The sequence below is a fragment of the Capricornis sumatraensis genome, chromosome 6 (genome assembly GCF_032405125.1).
Source record: "Capricornis sumatraensis isolate serow.1 chromosome 6, serow.2, whole genome shotgun sequence".
Lineage (NCBI taxonomy): Eukaryota > Metazoa > Chordata > Mammalia > Artiodactyla > Bovidae > Capricornis > Capricornis sumatraensis.
Genome location: NC_091074.1, coordinates 93095864 through 93117977, shown reverse-complemented (window position 1 = coordinate 93117977; position 22114 = coordinate 93095864). Strand labels below are relative to the sequence as shown.

Sequence of the window (22114 nt, the reverse complement as noted above, 5' to 3'; positions counted from 1 at the left end):
AAATGCGTCACAAAATGTCCTCCAGCTGCAGGGCCCAGAGGGAGGCAGATGAACAACCATCTTACATTAATCAAAAACGTGCAGAGGAACTCATACCCCAAGTAGTTCTCAGTAAAAAGAAAACAAAACAAATAACCACCACTGCTTTCTGTAGAACAGAAGAATAAAGTTCTACCTACCAGAGTTACAGAAAAAACTAGCTGATATATCAGGAAAGAAAAAGATGAAAATTCATCAATCTTCTCATTACACTTCAAAATATTAGCTATATTAGTTCTGAGGTTGAACTTTCTGTCTTTGTGCCTACTAATGAATAAATTCAAATGACACCATGAACCCAAGCGTAACAAATACATTAAAAAGGAAATAAAAATAAGGGATATTTAATAAATTTGATTACAATATACTGGTTGAGAATGTTTAGCATGTATTTAAGTATAACCTGAAAACTATACATTTTTTACTTTATTCCTCAAGTTGGAACCACTAAACCAAAACGCAGATATATGCATATCATATAACACACATAACCAATTCCATGGTATGAAAGCTGAAAAAAATAAATCTGTTTCTTCTGTATACTTTTACTGTAGCAAAGAAGTCCAAGGAAAGCCAGAACTAAAACTCCAATTTCCTGATTCCAAATCCATCTTTTCTAAATCTTGGAAATGAAGAATAACAGCAGCTGGAAACAAAATTAAATCATAACAGCTAAAAATCCAGTTTCTTTTATGTTCCAATTTCCTAAGTAAATATAACCTGCTATGCCCAGCAAGTAAATATCACAGCATTTCTGGATATGTCTGTCATTGCATGTTTAGGTTACAAACTTATTATACGGGGACTCATGTATACTACTCAGAAAAAATCACAAATATGATCCATTTTAAACATTAACCCTTATTTATATTGAGTCATGATTCCCCTCCCTTTAAGTTTTAGCCTTCTAGTCCAGAAAGTACTTGGGTTCCCATCTTTATTTCATTTGACCAAATGATTAGGCTTTAGGTATAAGCAGGTATTTGAGATGGAGATTCAAATCACAGACGTCCCACAAAAAGCCCAGAATGTTGGTTAGAAACAAGTCAGAGGGCTTTCCCATACTGAAGGAGCAATGATTACACAAGGTAAAATTCTGATACACCTTCAAAGACATAAAACCCTACAAAGATACCAAGGATAATGTAGTAGGGTTAACAAAAAAAACTCCACAGAGATAACCCTCTCAATTTTGGATAAATACCTGCTCTTGAGCCTTGATGGCATTCATCTTTCATTACTGTGCAGTGAAAGTTAAATAGTTCTTTCTGGAGTAGAAAACAATCTAAGTTTGAAACATATTTTACACTGAAAGAATTTGACTCCAAAGAGCAGTCTGTGCTTTGTTCAGCTTCTAGGAATTAATCTATATCTTGGTTTAAAATGAGGGTTATACTTAATGGACATGAATTTGAGAAAACTCCGGGAGACAGTGAAGAACAGGGAAGCCTGGTGTACTATAGTTCATGGGGTCACAAAATGACTTAGCGACTGAACAACAATAACAATTCTTTTGATAGTCCCATGGATAGCAAGGAGATAAAACCAGTCAATCCTAAAGGAAATCAACTCTGAACATTCATTGGAAGGACTGATGCTGAAGCTGAAGCTCCAATACTTTGGCCAACTGATATGAACAGCCACTGGAAAAAGACCATGATGCTGGGAAAGACTGAGGGCAGGAGGAGAAGGCAGCGACAGAGGATGGGATGAATGGATGGTATTACTGACTCAATGGACATGAGTTTGAGCCAACTCTGGGAGATAGTGAAGAACAGGGAAGCCTGGACTGCTGTAGTCCATGGGGGTGCAAAGAGCTGGACAAGGCTTAGCAACTGAACAACAACAACAACAGATTTTAGGATGGGACAGGCCAAACCCAACAGTCTTAGGTTGGCCATGCCAGAAAGACAACCATGTGGTTTAGGATGGGTCATGTGGAATCAGTTAAACTGGGGGCAGAGTTCAAACATGAGGAATACTCAGTTGATCAGGCCTATGTAATGAAGCCCCAGTAAAAGCTGAACCATGAGGTTCAGTAGCACTTTCCTGGTTGGCAATACCCATGTTCCTTGTCATGCATCAATGCTGGGAAGGCATTGATGAGAACATCCTGAGAACAATACAAGCTCTGTATGTGGAACCCTCCCAGACTCTGACTACTGCCTCTCTTCCTTTGGGTGATTATTTATGTGTATAAATGGCAACCCACTCCAGTACTCTTGCCTGGAAAATTCCATGGACAGAGGAGCCTTGTAGGCTATAGTCCATTGGGTTGCAAAGAGTCATACACAACTAAGCGACTTCATTTCACTTTAGTTTTCTCTGTGATAAACCATAACCATGAAATAATGGCTTTCAGTGAGTTCCATGAGTCTTGTAAGCAAATTATTAAATGTAAGGGTGGTTTTGGGAAACTCTCAAACTTGCAGTTGGTATAAGAAATGAGGATGGTCTTTGGAACTATGCTCTCAAACTTTAGTTTGGCTAACTCTGGGAGGGAACATACACATTTTTCGGTGTAACTCTGAATATTTCTAGAATCTTTCTTGTGCAGTCATCTCCCCTTCAATGTGGATATGACCTCTGACCTCAAAATACTACAAAGATGGCATATATGATTACAGGTACATGATTGCTACAAAAACTGTACTGCTTGTCTTGTTGGAACACTAATCTTCCTTTTGGGCTGTGAAGAAGAAATCTGCCATAATATGAGCTGCCCAATGGTAGAGGCCACGCTGCAAATAACTGAGGGTGGCCTTCAATCAACATCAAGCAAGACTGAGGCTTAGTCCCACATTCTGAGTGGAGTTGTGGCCAACAACCACATGGGCTCATACACCTTTACCTTACTTGACCCTTGAAAAGAGGATACAGCCCTAGCCAACACCTTGATTGCAGATGAGATATAAACAAAGCCATGGACAGAGGAACCTGGAGGGCTACAGTCCACAGGGTTGCAAAGAGTCAGATACATCTGAAGCAACTTGGCACTCATGCACAAGCAAAGCCATACTTGGACTCCTGAGCCACAGAAACTGTGGGATAATAAAGGTGTGTTATTTTAGATCACTATACCTGTAATAAATAACCAATAAAATAGGTAACTAGTAGTATTTTTCAGAAATGTAACATTAGAGGGCTCTCTCTAAAATGAAAATAGAATCATGTCACTCGCTGGCTTAAAAAAATTTCTCAAAGTGGTCTCTCACTGAATACAAATAAAAGTCAAACATCACAGCAATGTATAAAAGACTTTTCCTTAATTTGACCTCTAGTACCCTGTCTGATCTCTTAATATGTACCACCCCCCTAACCTCTTCTCTTTCTCCCTCTAAGCTCCAGCCATATACAACTAATTATAAATTATCTTAATGATCTATCCTCCCCACCTATGTGCTGTTCCTATTCCTAGAGCAATTCTACCTTGGTCTGCTCCTGCCATGACTACCCCCTCATTTTCTCTACAGAAGTAAGTCTGTTGCCGCCTCAGTGGCTTTACCCTTTTCCAGATTACTGCAGAATATTTTTGTGTAGCAGGTCGCTCACTGTGCCTTCTATTACTTGTTTGCTGCCGTTCTTGCTTACTTACAAACTCTTCCTCCTTGCAGGGAGAAAACGAGTTTTGCTTGTCTGGGTTTATTTTTCTACAGGACTGGCAGAGAAGTGGCACTCAATAAACTTCTACTAAATGAATGAATTTACTCTGCTGACAAAGGTCCGTATAATCAAGGCTATGGTCTTCCCAGTGGTCACATATGGTTGTGAGAGCTGGATAGTAAAGAAGGCAGAGAGACGAAGAATTGATGCCTTCAAAACTGTGGTACTGGAGAAGACTCCTGAGAGTCCCTTGGACAGCGAGATCAAACCAGTCAATCTTACAGGAAATCAACCCTGAATACTCATCAGAAAGACTAATGCTGAAGCTGAAGCTGCAATATTTTGGTCACCTGATGCAAACAGCCGACTCCCTAGAAACATCCCTGATACGGGGAAAGACTGAGGGCAGAAGGAGAAGAGGGCATCAGAGGAAGAGATGGCTGGATGGTATCACCGATGCAATGGACATGAACTTGGGCAAACTTCAGAAGATGGTAAGGGATAGGGAGGCCTGGTGTGGTGCAGTCCATGGGGTTGCAGAGAGTCAGACATGACTGGGGACTGAATGATAACAACAAATGAATGAATGCCAATAAAACTATACACACTGGTCATACTTTTTCAAGGAAAAAAAAGTTATAATCCACAAAATAATTTTCTGTAGTACAAAGTACAAAACTGTGTATACCATAGTAAACTATGAACCTCTAAGATTCTCTAAATCTATTCAACATCTATTCAGTTCACTTCTCAACATCCCATTAAACCTGCCACACAACAGAAAACAAACCACTATCTGTTATTTCATTATTAGATATTTCCAAAGACTTTAAAGTCATAAAATTGATATTTTCAAAGAATTTAAAGTAAAAAAATCAACCCAAATCAGAGAATATCACAACTAAATTTAAACATTTACATTCAAGTAAAAATGTAAGTATTCATGTCTTGGTTTATTTAAGCTTTAACTCAAAAAACTCCAAAGCCAGTTTTGAATAGAAAAGAAAACTAACCAGAATTCTTTCACTTTCCATTTTTTTTTACAAAATATTCATATCCACACTTACTGAAATTTCAGCTGAGAGGAGAAAGAAAGGTTACTTTGATTGCTAAAATACCAGTGATAAAATTAATCTTTAAAGATGTTCACATAGTTATCTAAATACCATTTCAACCTAAAAAAATAATATTAAGGTAATTAATACTATTTTCTTCATTCAGCAAACAAAAACATATTTTACAATCAAACCCCAAATTGTAACATTTATATTTAAAAAGCTGATTCTGACAGTTGAGTTTTTGTTACATATAACAAAATAAAGGGGGAAGTGGGCCTCAAATGACTAAACTAAAAAATAATTTGTGCTATGAGTATTTATTACACAAGGTAAAAGATAACATAAGTTTATGATAATCAGTGGAAGCAATCTGAGTACAGCAGTTACAAATATTTTAGTTCTCTAGTACAACACACTACATTTCACCCTGCAGAAAGAATGTTGGCAAAGATCTCTACCACATGGAAACTGCTTTTAAAGCTGTTGGGCCCTGAAATTCTATTCAACAGTTTGAAATCACTCCACAGCTTTTCTCATTCACCCTCCCACTTGGGGCTAATGCAAGCCATGACCATCTATTGAGGAAAACCACAAAAAACTTCAAAACAGCTACAACGGTAGGCTCTTTTCTCACATATTATTTTAAATATTGTTTGTTAAAAATGTGACATCTAACAATCTTAGTAAATATAAAGGCAATCTTTAATCTTTTTAAGTCTCAGTTACCTCGGACAATTATTTTTTAACAAGCACTTAAGTATATCACCGCATAACTTGAATGTCCATACAGGCAAGAACAGCGTGCTGCAAAAGTCACAAAACCATGTTATGCTTAATTTCAACCACTGACTTTTTTGACAAACTAGTATCTAAAATGCAGCACTAGCAATTCTGAGTGATTCTGTCTGAAGTTACTTAAGAAAAAGTAGAAAATGTGTACCACCAGATAAAATCCTGTGGTGAGCCTTATAGAATCTTTCCCATTTCATTCCTTTGAAATCTGATTAAAGTTCTATTATTTTTCTAGTCTGCAATACTATTTTTGCATTTTTCATACCTTAAATTTTAAAGAAATGCTATTAACTAAAAATGGTATCTATGGAAATTATAAACCTGAGGAATTTGAAATTATGGCTTTTTCAATATTCTGTATCACCTAAAAGTAAGTGTTAATGACCATTTTTCATAATGTTAAATTTAAAGTTTTAAAACTGTTCCTGGAACTTGTTTCTGCTCATACCAATACAAATCAGGAGTTCTTATAAAGTAGCAAAGCTGAAATATGATATTTTTAACTCACATGAGACAGGATCATGGGTCTTCATTTTAACTGTTTATATTACAGGTATTCTAAGAAGACTTCAATTGCATACCTTTGTTCAAGGTACCTAATTATTAAAAAACTGAAATTATCAACATTGCTTGGATTTTTGATAGAAAAAGAACTAAAACCAATTTCTGAAACTATTTTTCAGAATATCACTGATACATAAAAACTTTTAGCATCTAATTAAAGATCACAAAGGGTTAAATACTGTTCGCTGGCCCCTGCTGCGTATACCCTGCCAAAAAGTCCTCTAAGCTTTTAAATATTGCTTCGATGGTCTGCATTTTTATTTCCAGGGAAAAAGAGAGTATTGTCCCACAGTCAGCAGGCCACTAGCTTATTAGTTTTCAGTCACCTTAATTTCTATTAAAATGAAGACTCTGCAATCTACACTTCTCCTGTTCCTGTTTGTGCCTCTGATAAAGCCAGCACCACCATCTCAGCAGGATTCACGCATTATCTATGATTATGGAACAGATAATCTTGAAGAAACCTTTTTTAGCCAAGATTATGAGGATAAATACCTGGATGGAAAAAGTACTAAGGTATTTTATTTCTACTCTAAATTTAATTTCTAAAATAGTCACCCATTTAAATGCATGTTTTTGTTTTTTTCTGAATGTGTCTGATAAGGTAAGAAGAAAGGAAAAGCACTTGAGATGATTCAAAACAATTCAAAATAACTGTCCCTAAATTATATTTTTAAAGTATGCATGTTTCCCAAATTAATAAATAGACTGTGTGATAACCAAATAGTATCTGTAACAACCAAAACATAAAATTTAAGGAAAACTAAAATTTGAAATATAAAATTTAAGGAAAATTCAATTTAAAGATGATCTCTTATCAGCAGAGATTTACATTTAAGTCATGATACATAGTGTCATTTATTTGCATATTAAAATAAAATAGGAGAAATGTGTATTAGGAGAAATAAAGATGGATTACCAGCTTAAGGTTTATTATTTTAGGAAGAAGTAGTTCAAGTACATAAATAGAAGAGTACTGCTTATTTCGTATCTACAGGATTTCATAATAATTCACGTTATGTCAACTACACAGTATCAAAAAATTAAAACTACTAATATGGAGCATGATTTTCAATCAATTTCAACAATTTAGGCTCTATCATTTTACCAAGTAACTGTCACTGTCATTGTCTACAGAGATGACTTTCCTATCACATTTTTCATATTCTGCTTGTACCGGGACTAAGTAATTACTTGTGGTTTTACTGGAACACAGAAATGAACACTGGACAAAGAAAAAGTTAATACAACGCATAAGGATCTGTTGCCTGCCTACAGTGTGTCTGTATGCGTCTCTCACACACACACGCAAAATGGAAAATGAGAGATGCAGCCAAATACTTAACAATGTTGATTCCTTCAAAAGTTCTTACTATAAATAAGATGATAAGTATTTTAAGAGTGAACAGTTATAATAGATTCTTTTCTTTCAGTACAGATGAGCAAATGTTAATACTACAATTTCTTTCAATGAAGTTGGCTAATATGCTAGTATTATTATTATCATATATGTATATATTGAAAATACATGTATATATAGTCATGCTTCCCAGGTGCTTAGAAAAAAAAAAAAGGCCTATTATAACAAGCTGTTGGCTCACATGGCTGATTTCAATCTTATCAATCTGTTTACAGAATACTTTCAAAATCTCCTGGTCCCTAAAAAGTAGTAAGTAAAAAAGTTCTCTGCTTCTCTTTACATTGCTTTAGGAGTCTCTCTAAATATGAAAACAGGGACCAAAATATTTGTCAAGTGGAACAGAATTCAACAGCACTTAATAGACAAATGGAGAGTGGAGGGACTGTTCAACCAGAACATTTATGGAAGAATGCTGTCTGTAATCCCTCAGTTTTACAGTCCAAATTGTAAATAATACCAAAATTACCAAATTGTAAATAAACATTTATTTTTCCAATAGGAAAAAGAAACTATGATAATAGTACCCGATGAGAAAAGTTTTCAATTACAAAAAGATGAGAGTATAACGCAATTACCCCCCAAGAAAGAAAATGATGGTAAGTATGAATACTCTATTATCCTATTTTTAAAAAGAGCTTTAAAAAGTAGCTTACAATGGAACTTTATTTGTTATTGTTCAAAATTGCATCAGGATACAGTAAATCCAAACAGTAGAATTTTATCTCCAACGATAAAGTCAAACAGATATATTGTGAATTTTCACCATTTGCCATTCCACATTATGAGTGAAAAACATGGAACAGGAACATTCAAGAATAACCAAAGTTCAGTTTAGGTTTAACCTCTATAAAGTGTGTGCTTCTATCTATATAAAATAAATTCAAGAAATACTTGTTAAATTCCAATTAGTTGCAAATCGCTGGTGGCTCAGCTGGTAAAGAATCTGCCTGCAATGTAGGAGACCTGGGTTCAATCCCTGGGTTGGGAAGATCCCCTGGAGAAGGGAATGGCTACCCAGTCCAGTATTCTGGCCTGGAGGATTCCATGGATTGTATAGTCCATGGGGTCGCAAAAAGCTGGACACAACTGAGTGACTTTCACTTTCACTTTCACATGTAGTCTGAGGATAAAGTAAATAAAATATTATTTTTGCTTTTAAGAAATTCACAGGAGAGGTGGTTATATACATAAGTAATTATAATGTACATTTCAATTAAAATAATAGCAAACATAAAATAACAAATTACAAAGTACTACTTATTAGTTTCTATTTGGTTTATTATTGCTCTCTCACAGACCATCATTTTGTGACAATATAAAAAAAAACACACTAATTTCTATAGTGCTACAATAAAATTAAAATGAAACAAAACAGAAAATATATCTCAAGAAATTTGAAAAGCATCATAGTGAAAATAGACCGGAAGAAATTAAAAGACATTTCTTGCTTTTGGATAGGATGATTTAACATTACAAAGATGGTAGTTCTCCCTAAATCTGTAACAATAAACTTTTTTAAACAGTTGGGTAAGGTTGATCCTCAAGTTCAGATAGAAGATCAGATCTGCATGAAATCACCTATCAGAACATACTTTAAAGCCTCCATACTTAAAATAAGTATAATACTGGTGCATGAATGAATGTCCACAGACAGAAAGAAATACATATAGAAATTTAGTAAATAACAAAGGGAGCCTCTTTAATCACTGAAGCAAAGATGATGTTTTTATTTTTAAAAATATTTACCCATCTATGCATGGCTGCTCTGGGTCTCCATCGCTGTCTGTGAGTTTTCTCCAGTTGCAGATGGGGCTACCCTTTGCTGAGGTACACAGGCTCTAGGTGCTCAGGCTTCGACAGGTGTAGCATGTGGGCTCAGTAGCTGTGGCTCAGGAGCTTAGTTGCTCTGTGCCATGCAGCATCATCCCAGACCAGGGATCGAACCCATGTCCCTTGCATTGGCAGATGGATTCTTAACCATTGGACCACCAGGGAAATTCCAAAGATGATATTTTTAAAAACTGAGTCTGGGACAACCTTGAAAAGGGATACAATTATATCCCTCTTGGATAGAAAAATAAACTTCAAATAAATTAGGGTCTAAATGTAAAAAGTGAAACCATTTAAATAGTAGAAGATAACTTGACTGTGGGATGTCTCAAAATCCAGAGATGATAATAGAAAAGACCAATAAGTTTAACTCCATAAATGAAAAACATTTGCATGGCAAAAATCATCATAAATGAAGCCGAAGACAACTTAAAATTGAGAAAAATACTTTCAATATACACCACTGTAAAGAGTTAATATCTCTAATTTATAAAGAACAAGTGAAAATCCAGGAAAAAGAAACTGATAAAAAAAAAATCCATGGGTAAAATGGGCAAAAGGTTTGAACAGACAATTCACAAAATGACATTAAAATGACCCTTAAACACATAAAAGGTGTTCAATCTCACATGTAAATTTAAATTGAGATAAAAATTTTTAACCTATCTGACAAAAGTGTGACAATATATTAATATATTCTACTGGTAAAACCTGTGGGGTATCAGACACTGACATATGTTGCTGACAGTAATGCAAATTGGTAGAACGGAGAGGAATTTGGTAATATCTGATGAAACCTAATATGCATTTACTTTGTGACATAGCAATTGACCTCTAGGAATTTATCCTAAAGATATATCTTCAAAAGTAAGAAAATACATATGCAAAATCTCTGAAGGATTGCTTGCAACAGCAAAATATTGGAAACAATCTAATTATTCATAAATTGAAGAGTGGTTGAATAAAGTATGGTACATCTACCTAGGGAATACTGCTGCTGCTGCTAAGTCACTTCAGTCGTGTCCGACTCTGTGCGACCCCATAGACGGCAGCTCACCAGGCTCCCCCGTCCCTGGGATTCTCCAGGCAAGAACACTGGAGTGGGTTGCCATTTCCTTCTCCAATGCATGAAAGTGAAAAGTGAAAGTGAAGTCGCTCAGTCGTGCCTGATTCTTAGCGACCCCATGGACTGCAGCCTACCAGGCTCTTATGCAGTGGCAAAAATGAATGAGGAAGATTTCTATAATGAATATGGATTGATTTCTAGAAGAGATTATGTGAAGAAAATCAAAGTGCAAAAGAGTATCTACAGTATGCTGTCTCTTCTAAAAATGAAAGGGATATAAGAGAAGATACACTTGTGTGAAAGAAATTCAAGAAGGGCAATTAAGCTGAGACTAGTTACCTATGGGTTACAGATGGACTAGGGGTGGAAGGAGGGGACGGGAACTACGGGTACAGCGAAAAGGTGGCAGAACTTCTCTGAGCACACCTTCTGTGCATATTTGATTTTAGAACAATACTATATTCACATAAGCAAATAAATATAGTACATTCATAAATAAAATCAACAAAGATAATATAAAAAGAACCCAAACTGACAAACAGAAAAATACAAACTTAATTGCATTTCAAATGAATAACATAACACATTACAGGAAGGGAAATCTAACTGAAGTAACTCAGCATTTCAATGTATACTTTCAGTAGACAAATACTAAAATTCCAATGAGTAGGTTTGTTTTCCATAGTGCTTTAGGTTAACAATAATGAAACTACTTAACGTGTGTTCTAGGATTGAGTAAAGTAAATATAAAGTGGATCAGGAGAGTCAGGTTTCTCATAATCAGAGAAGGGTATTAAAAGATATGGTAAGGGGGAAGGCTAGAAGGAACACTATGGAGATGAAGTGGAATGGACTGGAATGAAAGGTATCAGCATCAACTTCTGGTCTGTATACAGATATACAGAAAAAGACATAGACATGTTTGCTTCCCTGTATGAGTATATATGTATATATATGCATATGGTATGTTTATGTTTTTATATGAGCATACAGTACATGTATATTATATATGTTTACATGTGTGTACATGTGTAGTATGTCCATGTATAAAGACATATACGTGTGTATGTATGTATTATATATGCTGCTGCTAAGTTGCTTCAGTCGTGTCTGACTCTGTGCGACCCCATAGATGGCAGCCCACCAGGCTCCTCTGTCCCTGGGATTCTCCAGGCAAGAATACTGGAGTGGGTCGCCATTTCCTTCCCCCATGCATGCATGCATGCTAAGTCACTTCAGTCATGTCCTACTCTGTGCAACCGTATGGACAGCAGCCCACCAGGCTCCTCTGTCCACGGGATTCTCTAGGGAAGAATACTGGAGTGGGTTGCCATTTCCTTCTCTGTATTATATATGAAAAGAGAGCAAAATAAAAATAAATACATTTCCCCATCCTCTGCTGAAAGATCCTAGAAACAATGAGATCCCAGTAGCAATGAGCACATGCACACCCAAATCTTGGTTTCTAAATACCATTCTCCACTGAAATGGACCAGTACTTCTTGAAGTAATAGCTGATTTCAGACCTGGGGCAGGGAAAGGGCAAGGACTGGTATGGGACATCTCAGCATGCCAGAAAATAAGTAAGCTCTCAAAGAACAGTAGAGACATTTAATTTTTTAATCAAAATATAAAAAATATATATGTATAAATGTATGACAGATGTATAAGATTTATTGAAATCCAGACAATAATGCTGAGAGATATTTTTAAAAACCTAAATATATAGAGATACACTGTATTCAAGGACCAGAAAACTCAGTATCATTAAAATTTCAATTTTCCCCAAATTCATCTGTAGATTCAATGCAGTCCCAATTAAAATTCTAGCAGGCTTTAAGTAATTAACAAGCTGAGTTTAAAATTTATATAAAAATGAGAAGAACCTAGAAGAAACATGACATAAAAGCATGAACTGTAAGGGAATCAATTATTATTCATTAAAATAAAAAATGTTTGCTCTTTAAGAGACATTGATTAGAAAATTTAAAAAAAAAAAAAAAAAGCCAGAAACTGGAGAAAACATTTTCTCCAAAACATAAAACTGACAAATGACTTATATCTATATAATATATATAATTCAAAACTAATGCAAAATCCATTTAAAACAGGCAAAAGACATGAGCAGACACTTCACCACACACAAAAAAATGTGGATGGCAAATAAGTATATAAAAAGATGCTCAGCACATTAGCCATTAGGAAAATGTAAATTCAAACACGAGATACCACAACACATCTTATTTGAAAGGCTAAAATAAAAAAGTCCAACCACACATACCAAATGTTGGAAAGAATGCGGAGCAACTGGAACTTAGATGTACTGCTAATGAGAATGTAAAATGGCACAATGACTTTGGGAAACAGTTTAGGACTTTTTCCAAAAAGTAAAATATATATGTATAATAAGACACAGCTCTTCTATGCTTAGGTATTTATAGAAGAGAAATGAAAGCATTAAGTCCATACATTAATGTTCATAGCAGCTCTCTTTGAAATAGCCGCAAACTGGAAACAACCCAAATATATGTAAGAGATGACTGTATAAACTGTGTCTATTGACAGAATGGAATAAATTGGAATGAACTCAATAATAAATAGAAATGAATTACTGATAATGCAAAAATAGATAACCCTCAAAATAATTATGCAGAGTTAAAGAAGCCAGACAAAAGAGTATATACTGCATTCTTTTGATATAAAAGTTTCAGAAATAATATATTAAGTTTCTGGTCCTTAATATACTCATAATATTAACATATTAAGATAATGACAGAAAGGATATTAGTGGTTACTGTGAGGGAGAGATAATTACCAAAGAGCATGAAGAAAGTGATGGATATGTTAATTATCTTGATTGTGGTGATGGACAGCCAACTTATAAATTATACAAGTTAAATATGTGCAACTTATTGTATAACACTGAACCACAAAAAAGCTATGGGATGATAAAACACATCTAGGAGTTGTCCCAGACTAATCTGGGACAATTTGATTATCAAAATAAATATGACAGTAACATATGACCCATGGGATAAGGAATTCATAAGTTCACACTGACAAAAATAAATAAGGAGGGAACATTCCACCTCATGGAAGAATGTGAACTAACAAATGTAGAAGAAATGACGGAATCAGAAAAACTATTATTTGGCAACTATCCCAGTGGTAAATGATTCAGGTAAGACTCTTCAATAGATGAAAACTAGAGTTTTAAAACATGGAAGTTTGATAACAAACCTGATGTTTAGAATCTCAAAGAACTTCTCTAGAAGGTACACACTCATTACAAAGCAGAAAACAGTAATTTTACAGGGTGAGAACCATGGCAGACACCAACTGAACCAAGTTACCCAAGACAGCACTGTGAGGAATGAGACAGATACATGACACAGAGAACGAAACTTGATTTCTGTAGTATTCCTGCCAAAAATGAGGAACCTTTTTTATAAACCCCAGTTGAAAGACATTCTGCAAAATAAATGCCCTGAAAATAAATTTTTTAAAAATTCAAAAATTTCCAAAACAGTAAAAAGATATGAAAAACAAATACTAAGGAACTCTTCCAGGCTGAAGGCCTGACAAGTAAGTGCAATGAATGATACAGGGTGCAATGGGATTCTAAAAGTGCCCACAATGACTCCAAATTTTTGTTGCTGTTGTTGTTGCTGGAAATGACTTTTACTTAAATCTAAGTTTAAGGGAGATTGGAGGAGATTATTACGAAGCTAAAACTCAAAATTCTCTATGATTCCAAGTTCATACTTTGTTTATTTTACTAATTAGTTTCATTGGAAGGACTGATGCTGAGGCTGAACCTCTAATACTTTGGCCACCTAATGCAAAGAATTGACTCACTGGAAAAGATTCTGATGCAGGGAAAAAAAAAGGAGAAGGGGTGGCCGAGGATGAGATGATTAGATAGCATCACCAACTCAATGGACATGAATTTGAGCAAACTACGGGAGACAGTGAAGGAGACAGGAGCCTGGTATGCTGCAGTGCATGGAGTTGCAAAGAGGAGGACATGACTTAGCAACTGAACAACAAACTCATTAGAAATGTGTTTGCACTACCCCAGGTGATAATACCTTAAGTCCAGCTTTATGATTTTTTGATATGCAAATGAAGAAATGTAACTGTCAATCAATTCAGCAATTAAATGATCATTGCCAAAACAGGAGAATAAAAGAGATTGTATATTACAGAATTTAAAATAAAATTATGCTGAGTTACCAGATACAATATAGATCACTAGCTAATATGGCCATAACATCTTTCCTGTTATCATCTATAATTGTGTAAAGTATCTTTTTAAATTAGTAATAACATTCATGATAGCAAGAATTTTAATACTAGAGGTCAGATATTTTTAAATGATTGATTTTTATGATTTTGTTTCCCAATTCAGAAATGCCCACATGCCTGCTATGTGTTTGTTTAAGTGGCTCTGTATACTGTGAAGAAGTTGACATTGATGCTGTACCACCTTTGCCAAAGGAATCAGCCTATCTTTATGCACGATTCAACAAAATTAAAAAGCTGACCGCCAAAGATTTTGCAGACATACGTAAGCTAATTTTAAATAAAATATTAGTGTTAACTCATGTTAGTTATTTAACTCATATAAACACAAGTTTCTAGGTACCTGTGGCCTATCACATGTAGGATAGTCACTGTTGGGGTATTTCAAGTATCCTGTCAGGAGGGTGTTGCTGTGAGCGCCACACACAGCAACTACTTCTGCAGTCAAGTCCAAGTCCTGGATCACTCATCCCAGAAAAATTTTCTATATTCCAATCTTGTCGAGGGCTTCTGAAGAAAATTATACCAAGAAATGCACACTGGCTCCACTACACATTTACGAGATTAACCATACTGAATTCATGCTGTCGCTGGTAGTTTCCAACTGATTGAATACAGTTGTTTCTCATTATTTGTGGATTTTATGTTTTCAAACTCACCTACTTTATAAAATTTATTTGTAACCCCAAAATAAATACTTCTGGCACTTTCAGGGTTAGTCACAGGCATGTGTACAGTGGCAAAAAATGTGAGTCATCCAGGTGAGGTAGAACAAGATGTTTTGTCCTTTATTTCAGCTTTAAACAAGTACCTCGTTTACAGTCTACTTAGTGCAATATTTTTCACTTTTCATTTTTTGGCTTTTTTGCGGTTTGAAACATACACTAAATATAGTGCTGAAGTGCTGTATATTGTTCCTAACTGCAAGAAGCTGTGATGTGCCTTCCAGAGAAAATACATGTTAAGTAGTCTTCATTTAAGTGAGTTACAGTGCTGTTGGCCGTGAGTTTAATACTAATGTAGCAACAATATATACTAAATAAGATGCCTTTAAAAAAGAAACACACATAAAATTTTCTGATTGGCTGATGAAAATGTGTGATGAAAGGCTCGAATCCGTATATTGCCTAGGAGCAATGGTTCCATATTCACTAATTCAGCATTTGTGTCGACTTTATAGATGACTACCTTAAATAGTGAGAAGTGACCATATCTCCTAATCATCCTAGACAGAACAAAAGTGATGCATACATACACACACTTCTTGAATTTCTCTCTCAATATGTACCACGTTAACAAATAAGGGAACATTTTTGCCTTTGTTGTTTTTAAGCAATAAGGCGTGAAGAGATTAAGATAACATACCCACAATCACAGGGGCTTCCCTGGTGGCTAAGATGGTAAAGTATCTGCCTGCAACATAGGAGGACCTGAGTTCAATCCCTGGGTCAGGAAGATCCCCTGGAGAAGGGAATGGCAACCCATTCCAGTATTCTTGCCTGGACAGGATGCCAGGGACAGAGGAGAGGAGCCTGGTGGGCTACAGTTTGTTTATAGAGTTGCAAAGAGTCAGACACAACTGAGCAACTAATACAAACAAAACAAACCCATAATCACAATGCAACAGGATGGCAAGAAATTAAAAAATATTTACATGATTCTATTCAATCAAACATAATGCTTGCTTTCCATAATTTGCAACAAAGAATTTCTTTCAAATTACTTGAGCATACTGAGAATTCAAACAAAAAAGGATGGAAGGACTCTATTAACTAAGAGTTCCCTTCCAAACCTGAAATTCTAGAACTCCAGTGAGAAACGCCATCAGTGTCAAGCACTGAGTATATGCTGAGTATTCATTCAATAAAACTTACTGAGCTATTAATTGTACATGTTCTGCAAAGCACTAAAAATAAAAGAAATTTGAATTACCTGTTAAATAAATGGTTTTCCTCAGTCCACGCAATTAAGAATTTAACTTCATGTATTTAAAAAAAATTTTTTATGTATTGTTTGTATATTTTTCCTTCAAGCTAACTTAAGACGACTCGATTTTACGGGAAATTTGATTGAAGACATAGAAGATGGTACTTTTTCAAAACTTTCTCTGTTAGAAGAACTTACACTAGCTGAAAATCAACTACTGAAGCTTCCAGTTCTCCCTCCCAAGCTTACTTTATTTAATGCAAAATATAACAAAATCAAGAGTAGAGGAATCAAAGCAAATACATTCAAAGTAAGTATTTTATCCTATGACTGAGCACAATATAGCATCATTGTTATACAGCCAATAATAACATGATAAAAGAAGAAGAAACTATAGCCTAGAATTTTGTTTTAAAACTATTACATAATAAATAGTGATATTATTAGGCTTATTCAAGTCTAGCTTATGTCTGTATACCTCACTTAAAATAACTTTACTTTGTTTCATGGGACTACCTGGTGTCACATCTCTTTCCTTTGTTCACACAGCAAATATTTATTTATACAGACAAAGACGGGCTTCCCTGGTAGTTCAGAGGTTAAAGCGTCTGCCTGCAATGCGGGAGACCCAGGTTTGATCCCTGGGTTGGGAAGATTCCCCTGGAGAAGGAAATGGCACCCCACTCCAGTATTCTTGCCTGGAGAATCCCATGGACGGAGGAGCCTGGTGGGCTACAGTCCATGGGGTTGCAAAGAGTCGGACACGACTGAGTGACTTCATTTTCACTTTCTTTCATAGACAAAGACTCATGGTACCAAGAGTCTCCAAAACCTCAAAATGGGAGTTTTCCTGTGTTTTTTCTTCCCTACAGTATTAGTAATTCATAAACACCAGAAAAATCATGCTCTAAAGACTGAATTTTATTTTTAATACTTAAAAGTATTAGACAATAGAATTCTGTAGGGAGATATTCTTTTGAATTCCATGATGGCACCTAATACAAAATTCTGTATGTAGTAAAAATTAAATATATTTCTTAATTTAGTCATTCAAGAAAATAAATGCTCAGGAAAAGGGGAAGGTGATTTACTTTGATTTAGGTAGCCAGGTTGTCTCAAAATGCAGTCTACAGAGAAGTAATCACCTCAGCCCAGGACTTCCATAGATCTGAGGTACTCATTCCCAGTCCTGGAAGAAGCCCCAGATAAAAGGCTGAGATAATCATGCTACTGGTTAGCAACAGAAGACCTTGCTCAAAATACAGGATTGTAGCTCCTTTTGACAATTCCTAACAGTTCCTCAGAAGTTAAGGATTCTTAGGGGACTTTCAGAAACTGGACTTACTTTAAAAACAAACAAACAAAATGCTTGCAATTTGAAGATACACAATTTGTTAAAGACCTACAGGAGCTGGTCAACATTTACAAAAGAAGTATTTGAATATTTTACACATGGATTACAGAAGGGATTCATGACAAACTGGCATCAGAATGATAAAGTCAGTTATTTTCCAGTTTTGCTTAATGCCCAAGGCTGCAAAAGCTGCTGGTAAAATCAAGTCACTCTGATCCATGTAAAGAGGTCCACTGGGGAAGACAGGAATTTGATTCTTATATAATGGATCATAGGATACTTAACAGGGCTTCCTAGGTGGCACAGTGGTAAAGAATCTACCCGCCAAAGCAGGAGACTTGGGTTGGATCCCTGGTTCAGGAAGATCTCCTGGTATAAGAAATGGCAACTCACTTCAGTATTCTTGCCGGAAAATCCCATGGACAGAGGAGCCTGGTGGGTTCCATGGGTCACACAGAATTGGACATGACTGAGTGACCAAGCATACACGTAGGATGCTTAAGAAAGGATTAAAATAACAACAAAATAATCCAAAAAAAAAAAAAGAATCCAAATTCTGTCACAGGATGTATATAAAAAGTAAGGTAAAACATTACTGTTAGGGGAAACTGTATCTTGAAACTACAGAATTATACACAATAATGGGTTATTGATTTATGAAGAGTAATCTAATGTAGACCCCTTAGGAGGGTAAAAAAACACCATACCCAGCCATGTATTTAATACATTGGTTTGGAAGATATCTTACTAACAAGCACACACATCTCTTAGGAATATTCATTCTACTACAAGTTAGTGGAGCTGAAATGGAAAATTCTGGAGGTTCAAGAGGGGTTATAGAAGTACCAGGATCCAAATACAACCCTGCATAAGCATTAACATCATCACCTATTCCAAAGACAAATTTAAAGAGCCCCACAAATTGAAATGAGGGCTGAGGTTGGCTATGACTGGATATTCAGATGTGAGATGAGTAGACAGACATGGGGATGCATTAGGGTTCTACTGCCCTTTGTAAAGGACCGAAATACACTACTTGTAAAACCAAAACAACAAACAAAAAATCCCACCAAATCAAAAACTACCATACCAATAATTAATAGTATTGGTACATGTCTATATCTATGTATTTATACATATGCATACTTATATATATGTGTATATATCTTGAATCGTGAAGAAATGCACTGATCTCAGGTGTCAACTCAAGCAAAAGCACCTTTCTTTTACAGAAACTGAATAACCTCTCCTTCCTCTACTTGGATCACAATGCTTTGGAATCTGTGCCTCTTAATTTACCAGAAAGTCTGCGTGTAATTCATCTTCAGGTATGATTGCTCCTTTCATAGTATCAGACTTTAATTCAAATTACTATGGGTCAATCTTACAATTCATTAGGAAATTCACTTCCTTATATGTAAATGTTGCCCATCAAAATAATTAATATTTAGTCAAATGCTCTCTCTTGCCCAGAAACCACAATTCTATTCAGAGCAAAACCAAAGGATCAGTAGTAACACCAGGTATGAGGTCTGCTCTTATAGAATGGCTTGTCTCCAGGTGTGTACCTGGCATCTTCTAGTTAATCTGACATGTGGACTTGAAGTTAGGGGACACTAAGACCTGTGGTTTATGTTTCTTTCTCCAAATAGCAGTAAACACTTGCTTTTGGAGACTTCCCAGCTGACTTTATTGTCCAAGATCAAAGGTAATAGAAAAGTGAAGAGGGAATAAAAAGAAACTAAAAGTGGTCTTTCACCATCACAAGAATTCTTATTTGTCCTTTTTACTTTTTTAAAGTACATTCAAGGACACAGTACCCATTTTGAGTTGACACTCTACAACAGGATACATTTTCCAGCTAGTATAATCTTATTTGTACTCAGAAATTTGTTACATACATGAGTTTTATTCTTAGAAAAAGCAAGTAGTCTGTTCCTTCAAAGTAATACTGTAGACTTTAAAAAGGGAGGCTCAGATTGCTCAGACTGGGTTTTTTATCACCATGAAGATGGATATACAGTATGTAGAGTATTTTAAAAAATCACTTTTTATCGACAGATAAAATATTCTGCCAGACCTCATTACACAGCATACAAAAGAATGATTTGGAGTTTATGAACAATTTTTCCCTTTTGTTTTCCAGTTTAACAACATAACTTCAATTACAGATGATACATTCTGCAAGGCTAATGACACCAGTTATATTCGGGACCGCATTGAAGAGATACGCTTGGAGGGCAACCCCATCATCCTGGGAAAACATCCCAACAGTTTTATCTGCTTAAAAAGATTGCCTGTAGGGTCATACATTTAACCACCATCAATGCAGCATAGCTAAAGTACACACATACTTATAATCTGTCTCAACAATGTTTAAAGGAGCATAAATATTTAATATTAATTTTGTATCTGACTATTGAAGGAACTTATGCTTTAAGCAGGATGTTAAAAAATAGTCTTATATATAACAACAAGTAAAAAGTAAGATTGAATCTCTAAGTTCAAAACAGAAATGTGAAAATATTTGAACAGAATTACAAAATCCCTGTAGTTCGTAATAGAGTAGGGGTATGTTTTTATATAAATACCCCAAATTAAGAAGTGTTACAAAGTTAAAAGATAAGTCCAAGAAACTTTCCACTGTCTTTCCTGGCTTCCACTTGATCCCTAAAGCTTTTAAGGCATATGTTCCAAAGACTTTGGAAAGCTGAATATTTCTAAGGATCTCTCACTTTTCTTTCTTTTATGATTTATACATTATTCATTATGAAGTAGGAACTCTGTTTTCTTTCTTTTAAGGCAGCTACTATATTTTTACTTAGCCTGAGAAATAGGGTATAGTCTTATACCTAAGCAAAACTTTCCAAATAAAGCATAATTTTACTCTCTTAACAAGCAGCTAATATAGTAATGCTCAATTATTCTGTTTTGTGGTTACACAATTAAAAGCTTTAGTTAAGTAGTATAAAAATTTATTTACTCTAAATAATCAAGATTCTAAGTCTACCACAAAACATTTTAGGAAGCTAAGCACATCAAAATCAGTATGCTTATTAAAAAAACTGAAAGTCCACTCTGTTTCTCAGAATATAACCATAAAGTTCTCCACTGTAAAGTCTTTCAGTTATGATATACCTGCAAAATATTTTTTATACTATAGGAATGAATCTTATCAATAAATTTATCCAAATATAAGATATGAACACAAAGCAAATTCTGTGGCATTACTATTGCACACCACCTTCCCAACCACCCAGATATATTCATGTTCATGAAAATAGGCCACATATTCATAAGAAAGCATCTCAGCAACATTTTCTAAAGATCCATGATTAACTGATATGTTTAAAGATAAGAATTAATCTCTAATCTAATAGTGATGATTTATAATGGCACTGCTGCCAGACTGAAATTCCTGAAATTACTTTCCTCTTGTCCAAACCCCATTCAAAATTCTTAGCTTCCACACTTTTTTGTGGTTGCATATAAAATTATCACTGCTTTAGAAATAAAAGTTTGAAGTGTGTATATAAAAATTACCAACATTGTTTCCAACATCAATTATAAATTAGAATCAAGTTGGTCTCTATCCTATTTCCAGAACAAATATTATTGGTGTTTTTTCATTTCATAATAAAGTAATAAAAGTAAAAAATATGCTCATTTCCATTATCTTAAATAGATAATGCTTTATTTTTGACACTGATAATGAAAGAAACAGAGGATTAAAATTTTAAATATTTTACCCTATAAACATTCCTGAAAGAAACTAAAGAAGATATGCATAAATAGAAGGACAGCTTGTGTTCATGAATGAAAGATGGAAAAGTTAGTATGTCAACACTATCCAAAACAATTTATAGATTCAAAACAATCCTTATCAAAATCTCAATGTAATATTTTCAAGAACTGGGAAAACCCACCAAAATTCATATGGAATCTCAAGGGATTCCAAATAGTCAAAAGAAATTTGAAAGAAAGAACAAGACTGGAGGATTCTACACTTTCTCATTTCAAAATGTAACTACAAAGCTACAGTAATTAAAAGTGTGATACTGGCATAAGGACAGACATATAGATCAATGGAAAAGAATCGTGAGACCAGAAACAAAACTTTGCATGTACAATCAAACGATTTTTGAAAAAGGCATCAA

General features: G+C 35.0%; 2 protein-coding genes across 3 annotated transcripts in view; one reads left to right on the top strand and one right to left on the bottom strand.

Moving 5' to 3' along the window:
* The window catches only part of CENPP (centromere protein P), a 233033-nt gene that overhangs the window by 139647 nt on the left and 71272 nt on the right, over positions 1–22114 (bottom strand). The window lies entirely within an intron of this gene.
* OGN (osteoglycin) lies at positions 5234–21549 on the top strand. 2 transcript variants are annotated; one of them, XM_068974149.1, is made up of 7 exons: positions 5234–5317; positions 6046–6572; positions 7976–8072; positions 14784–14942; positions 16711–16913; positions 19190–19285; positions 20129–21549. In XM_068974149.1, exons 2-7 carry the CDS (start codon positions 6399–6401, stop codon positions 20243–20245), a joined length of 846 nt encoding a protein of 281 aa, XP_068830250.1. In that variant the 5' UTR covers positions 5234–5317; positions 6046–6398; the 3' UTR covers positions 20246–21549. The 2 variants fall into 2 exon arrangements, with proteins under 2 accessions (XP_068830250.1, XP_068830249.1); XM_068974148.1 differs by having other exon boundaries at positions 20104–21549.